The sequence below is a fragment of the Belonocnema kinseyi genome, chromosome 4, assembly GCF_010883055.1.
Source record: "Belonocnema kinseyi isolate 2016_QV_RU_SX_M_011 chromosome 4, B_treatae_v1, whole genome shotgun sequence".
Lineage (NCBI taxonomy): Eukaryota > Metazoa > Arthropoda > Insecta > Hymenoptera > Cynipidae > Belonocnema > Belonocnema kinseyi.
In genome coordinates, this window is record NC_046660.1 from 52,171,654 (window position 1) to 52,179,048 (window position 7,395).

At 29.3% G+C, this 7,395-nt stretch overlaps 1 protein-coding gene across 1 annotated transcript in view; it reads left to right on the top strand.

The window, feature by feature from the left end:
- LOC117172053 (protein cortex-like) overlaps nt 1–7,395 on the top strand; it is a 510,305-nt gene that overhangs the window by 495,757 nt on the left and 7,153 nt on the right. Inside the window, exons 3-5 of the mRNA XM_033359792.1 lie at nt 1,076–1,331; nt 4,278–4,460; nt 4,524–4,689. Of these exons, the coding sequence (XP_033215683.1) occupies nt 1,076–1,331; nt 4,278–4,460; nt 4,524–4,689 (605 nt within the window). The remainder of the gene's footprint in view (nt 1–1,075; nt 1,332–4,277; nt 4,461–4,523; nt 4,690–7,395) is intronic.

Consider the following 7,395-nt stretch of genomic DNA (forward strand, 5'->3'; position numbering starts at 1 on the left):
TTACGGAGTAGTTCAGCATGGTTTCGCAGACGTTGCTGCGAAAAGTGCGATAGCTCCAGGTGTTTCTCGCACCACAGAGCATGCAGCCGTGCCATGTAACCCTGTTCACGGGCCACACTCGCATCGTAGCAGTCTAGCAAGTCGTGATTCAGTTGCTCAGTCCACTCAAAGGTCATGAGACCCCGCCGAACCATCGCATTGAATCCATTTTCATTGGCTCCCCCAGCTCTAGATTGGTCGTCATTGTTGGCGGACCCATTTCTAAGAAATTTCTGAAGTTGCTTATAATATTTTAAGCTATCCTTAAATTTTTTATATTTTATATATTCAAAATCTTCCCCAATTCAGTAAGATTCTTTAAAACTAGATGGAAGCTTTGCAATCAAGTATCATCCACTGAAATATTTGACAATATCTTCAAATATTTTGAATAATAAGAATATCCTTCATTACTGTAAAATTCTTCGATATTTATGGAAATGTAAAATTTTTATAAATATTATACAACTATTAAAACCCTAAGACTTGTATAATCTCTTAAAATCATAAAATTCGAACGAAGCTTCGAAAATTTCTTGTAAGTTCATTGCATTAAAATTTTGTTCTTATAAATCCCTTGAAATCTTTGTAATTATATCAAATCGTTGTCTGCTTCTGTATATATTATATACACATCAAGTCCGCAAAAAACCAATAAAACATGAGTTTTTTCATGATAATTATTTGTTTATTTAATTATATTATGAGGAATAAAAATAATAAAATTTTAAGTTTCATATACCAAGTCTCTAGAAGTAGATATTAGTTTTGTTTGAACTTACATAATATCTTAAATATCTTGTGCTAAAAGATTTTCATCAAATAAAAAAAATTATAATTATTAAATAAGAGCGTATACTCTAATCTAGAAAATCATTATTTGACAATTATTTTAATAGATATGAATAGAAAAGAATTTATTGCGTTGCTCTGAAAAAATATTTGTTCATTCCCTTCAGAATAGAATATTTCTAACTTTTTAATCTCATCCATCTTTATGATTAAAAAAAAAACATTTGTTACATTTTTGTTTAAGATCGAAGCCTTAACATCCGATTATCGGAAAAGAGTCATGAATCAAGCCATGCAGGAGACGGACATCATACCAGGAGTTCGACAAAGGAAAATTTTAAACTTACACAGGTTGGCCACTGAAGATGGTAATAAACACGGAAATCGAATCGAAGGTTCCAACACTAATTGTTGGCAATGTCGACCACGAAAAAAGCCATTGATTGGTTCCTCGAATAAAGGTCGTGAAGCTTCTGGAACTATATACCAACAATTTCCACGTGAGTCTAAATTTCATTTTCTTTCTTATAAAAATAAAGATGGTGGCCGTTGAAATTTATTATTAATATATCATTAGCTATAGTTTTCATTAATTGTAGTTTTGTAGCTTATTAGGATATTCATTAAGTCGTTAAAACCTCACCCACCCAACGCTGATTTCTCCTCTCATTCCTTATCCCTTCCTATACATTTACTTCATTAATTTTACTCATTTTCCCTACATTATGAATTCTCCTCACTTTTCTTAGCACTTCTCCCCATGCTTTTAATACTTCCCTTGTGATAACTTCTTCTACTCCACCTCCCCTTATTTCCTCTACTTTCTCTCAATTTTTTCTTTTTCTCCAATAATTATTCCTACTGCCGCATTAATATTTTTTGATTCCACTCTTTTCACCTGCTCTATTTCCTGCTCTTTTCCTCTTTTCACCTACTTTCTCTTTTAACATTTACTCTCAATTTCGTGGCTAACATTATTCTTCCTTCACTTCCCTTCCCCTCCCTCAATAATACGCACTGCAGTACTAGCCTTCCTCTTTCTTCCCCTACTGCCCCACCCAAATTTCTCCACAGTTCTCATTTTTCCTCCTACGACTTCTCCGAATTTTTCTCCTCTCATCTTTTAGCACTGCCTATACATTTTCTCCGATCACTTTACTCACTTCTCCTACTACGTAACTTCGCCTCACTTCTCCTAGTTTCCCTCCTCACACCTTAAATGCCTGCCTTGAGGTCACTTCTTATACTGCACCTTCTCTCATTTCCTTTATTTCCTCCCATTTTCTTTAATTCCTCCCATTTATATAGTTCTTACTTTCCCACTAATATCCTTGGTTTCTTCTCTTCTTATCTATTATACTTCCACCTCTCCTTTTTCTCACTCTTCTCACATAATTCCTTTCTCAATATTTCTACTCACTTCCTTAGGTGACACTATTCTTTCTTCACTTCCTTTCCTCAGCTGTCACTATGCCTCAGCGCACTGCCCTACTAGCCTTCCCCTACCTTCGCCTACTTCCCTACCCACATTTTCCTACTCTTGCCATTTTTTATTCTATCATTTCCCTAACTTTTTCTCTCATTTTTTACCACTTCCTATACATTCTGTCTACTAATTTTTATCACTTTCTCTACTTCTTCAATAACTTCTCTTACTTTCCCACTGAAAATCTTTATTTCCTATTTTCTTATCTGCTCTGCTTCCATATCCTCTCTTTTCTTCTAAATTATCCTCCTTATAAGAAATTGCGACGGACGGACCGAAGCGATCAAGTTTTCTGGCTGAGGCTGTGAAACCTTGAATAGTGAAAAACTGATTTATTGAAACTAAAAATGTACTAAGGATAACTAATTGGAATGAATTCAAATGAATTGAAAAAGTTCATTAATTGCAGCAAAACTGGAATAAAATTAATAAAGCATTTAAGGAAATAAGAATAATTGAATTGTATTTATAAAAATTCAGGGTGAATCAAAAAATATTCTAGTGAATTTAAAACCATTTAAAGGTATTCAAAAATTCTTAGGCTTCAGTAATTTCGAGATTTTTGAGTCACTAAGATTAAGGGAATTTAGAATAATTTAGGTGAATGAAACAAAATTCAAGAGCATTGCAAAAAATTAAAAAGAATTGTGAAAAATACTGAAAACTCTTTTTTAATCTTTGAAACACGAGACCTCACTTCTTCTGAAAAAATGCATTGAAATGTTATAAAATTTCATGAAAATAATGAACTCTGACGATATTTCCTGAAATCCTGAAAAATTATATAAAATACCTTGACAGTTTTCCAGTAATAACAGTAAAACCAATAACATGAATATTTTTTTGTATCTTTCGACACAATAAAATGCTTGGAAATCTTTCAAAAATGTTTCGGAGTCTTTAAAAGTCTCAAAAAATCTTCTAAATTCATCAGAAGCCCCTTAAATTATTATTATCTCTGTAAAATCCCTTCGAATCTTTTAAAATACCTAAAAATATTTGTAATCATTTCAAATCTTTTAAAATTCAATGAAGCTATTTATAACTTGGAAAAATTCCTTGGAATTTTTTAAATTACTTAATTTTTTAAATTAATAATTTAAAAAGTACTTTCAAAATTTCTTAATCCTTTCCAATGTTTTAATATTCCTTTAAACTTTATTAAGCTTACAAAAATTCCGTTGAATTTTTTTTTAATACCCCTAAAATTGGTAAAATCCTTTGAAATCATATTAAATTATTAAAAGCTATTCAAAATGCCTTATATATTCACATTCTTTACAGTATTTTTAAATAACTTAAAAATTTTCAAAGTTCATTAGAATTTCTAGAATTTGTATAAATTTTTCTGAAATGTTCTACATTCTTTGAAACCCCTTTAAACTATTGAAATAAATACAAATTGTTTGACAATTGAAAATGTTAAATCACCTAAGTTTTTTTTCAATTTCTCCTAAATCATTTAGATACTCTTAGATTCCTGGAAAATTGTCAAACTCTTGACCGTGTCTGTGAATCTTTTAAAATAAGCTTGAATATTCCAAAAAATCTTAATCTTTTGAAATGTCTTTGAATTGTTCAATTCTTTGGGAAATTCTTTTGAACCTTTTAAAATACCCTGAAATATTTTAAATCCTTTAAAATAATTTCCAATCACTTGAAACTTTTTAAAGCTCTCAAAATTTCTTAGACTTTAAACAAAAAACTTTAAATTTTTAAAAACGTTTTGAATTTCTTGAAAATTATTCAAAGCTATTAAAAATTTATTTAAATATTGAAAAATGCCTTTAAATATTTTTAAAAAATATTAAAAAATCGGAAATAGGTACAGATCTGAATTCAAGAGTGATTATCTTTCAAAAGTGTCTAAAAAGCGATTTTAGCAAATTAGTGGCTTTCCCTGATCAGCGGCCTCACCGATAAATTATATTTGATAAAATTCTCGAAATTATTCTTTCAGAAATTTTTCGATTTCCATTTTTAATTCGTGGACGATTTTTGGTTGACTGGGGAGCGCGAAATTTCATCGTGATGGCAGTTGACGATGCTGTTGGCATTTTTGATGCCAATATGCCCCTAACATTAAGATGCGAGCGCTACGATAATGACGGTCAAGTCAAAATCGTTAAGTGGAGCAACGACGGTAAGTTTTTTTCCCTCTTTTTTTAAATTTCGTTTAACAAAAAACACAATCTTATTTTTAAAGGAGGGATATTTGCTGTTGGGAGATCAGATTCCACAATTTCGATCAGCAAAATAGAGAAAAATAATAAAATCGTGTGGATTCGACACTGTGATTGTCGTCGAAAACGCCGTACTAAATGTGAAATTTCTTATATATGTTGGTCAAGCAACGATAAGATAATAATTGCGTAAGTACTGTCAGTTTTTAAATAAATTAGAAAACTAACGCGACTTTTGTTCTTCGGCAATTTTTTAATTAAAATGTAAAATTAATATCAATACTTTTGTTTTTATTGTATTGAGTTTATTTTCCAAAATAATTAGTGAGAAAAGCAAGCCCAATATTTTTATAATTTCTAAAAGCTGATATATCTGACTCCATAATTAATATATTATATTTTTTTGCAATATAAAGACACTTAAACCATCACGCTTCTTTGCGGCTATGGTTAAATTGCGTAACGGATTATGGGCCATCTCTAAGAACCCCCCTCCCTCCTCTGACAAACAGTTAATACCCTCCCTTACTCACTTAATTTTTAGTTTCCAGAAATTGTTTACCCTAAAATAAAACAATATTTTAGATAAAATAAAAAAAATTTTGATATTGATAAATTTATTATAAACAGAAAATGCCTTTTCTACTATAAAAGATGACTTTTGAGCAAAATAATTTAATTTTCAACAAAATAATTAAATTTTGAATAAAATAGTTAAGTTTTAAACCTAAAAAGGTAAACTCCCAACAAAAAGGTGGCATAGTTTATATTTAGATCAAAAAAGAAATAACTCAAGAAAGAAAGTAAAAAAAAGGCTTTTTCACACGTAAGCATTCAATCAAAAAAATAAATTTTTAGCAATGTAGTTTAATTTTACCCAAGTAATCGGATTTTCGATTTTAAAAGAGATGAATTTTGAACTAAAAATGTAAACGTTGCAACAAAGATTTCTTAACAAAGTCACGCAAACAAATCTTTTAAACAAAATAGATGACTGTTTATGGCGAAAATATCAATTTTTAAATATGAAATAAAAATCTACGAAAAAATTAAATTTTTAATTTAAAAATACAAATTTTTTCTACCAAAACGGATAAATTTTTAACAGAATAGTTGAATTCTCTACCAAATAATCGCAAATTTATTTAAGAAAGATGAAATTTGTACTGATACAGGTGAATTTTTAACAAAAAAAAAAGATACAAGGTTTTATTCAAGAAGATTTCAATTAACGTTTCAACACCGAAATATAAATTTTATGCAAAAAGAAAATTTTCTAGGAAATAGTTCAATATTCAATAAAACAGTAAAATTTCCAAACAAAAATAATGACTTTTTAACAAAATAGTTTAATTTTCAACCAAACAGTTGTATTTTTATTTAAGAAAGAATTTTAAATACAAAAAGAATAAAGAAAGCGTTGCATTTTCATGCACAAAAGATTTTCTTTTTAATTTGTTAACAAAGAACTTCTTCTTAACACCAAAGTATTGACTTTAAACAAAAATTAAAACTTTTTACGAAATATTTGAATTTTCAAGAAAACATTTGAAATTTGTATCCAAGAAAAATCTAATATTTGTACTGAAAAATATGAACTTTTAATTTTAAGAACATTTTTTATCCGAAAAAGATTTCAGTTGATTTGCCAGAAACAAAATATGAATTAAAAAAAGGATAATGTTCTACAATTACAATTATTTCTTGAAAAAAAATCCTACTCTTTCTTCACTCCATTGGGAATCGAAAGATGATGATATAACATATTCAATTTAAAATTTGACGTAATCTGTTCAACACCCCCCCCCCCCATACAACAGGCCGAAACGAAATATGAAAAACCAATCTCATTTTTAATGTTATGTAGTATGTTAAAGTACCCGTTAACAATCCAAAATTATTTTAATTCTAAATCTTATTCAAAATACAATGACTTCGGTTTAAAAATACCACTTGCGAATTACAACGCTCACTTACCTAAAATGATTACGAAATTATGCATCTGCTTTTAAATCTAGTGACTTTGAAATAAAAATGATAATTTAAGTTGTTAATTGTATTGATAAGAAGTCTAAGACTTTTTGATTATTAGAATTTTATAGAAATTTCCAAAACTTTTTAAGATAGGATTTCTTACAAGTTTTGCATGGTTAAGATTTGATAATTTTTTAATGGAAAGCTGTTGATAAAATGTACACAATTTTTCGATGGATAGAGTTGGATAGATATATCCAAAATTCTGAATTATAAAATTTCATACATGATTAGTATTATTAAGAATTTGATAGATTCTGGAACACAAGATTTTATGAAAGATTAGTGCTGTTAAAATTTGATAGAGTTTTAATGACATGCCGTTGGTGAGTACGTATACGATTTTGCGAGGGATCCTGTTGGAAAAAAATTCGAAGATTTTAGAACATAAGATTCGATAAAAGTCCGCTTCCAATAAGATTGTGCAGAACTTCAATCAGAAACTATTGATGAAAAATAAGATCTCTCGATAAAATTTGGTAAAAATTTCATAACGTTAGAAGACAAGATGTAGCCTAGATTCTGCGAGAATGAAATTTCATAGGTGTTTGATCAGAATCATTTGAAAGAGAAGCCTAAGATTTCTTGATGCGTATAATTTAATTACAATGTCCGAAACTTTTTAAGATAGAATTTATTAAAAGTTTCGCAAATATAAGATGAGATGAATTTAAAATGGGAAGCTTTTAATAGAAACGTATAAGATTTCTTGATAGAGTTGGCTAGATACGAGGGTAGTTCAATAAGTCCTTCGAATGGCCAACATATGGCACGCGAATCGCTCCAAATCATCTGTTTTCAGTCAGCACCACTCCCGACTAGATATATGGTGCAGTCACAGTCCACATCTTCTGAGTTTAC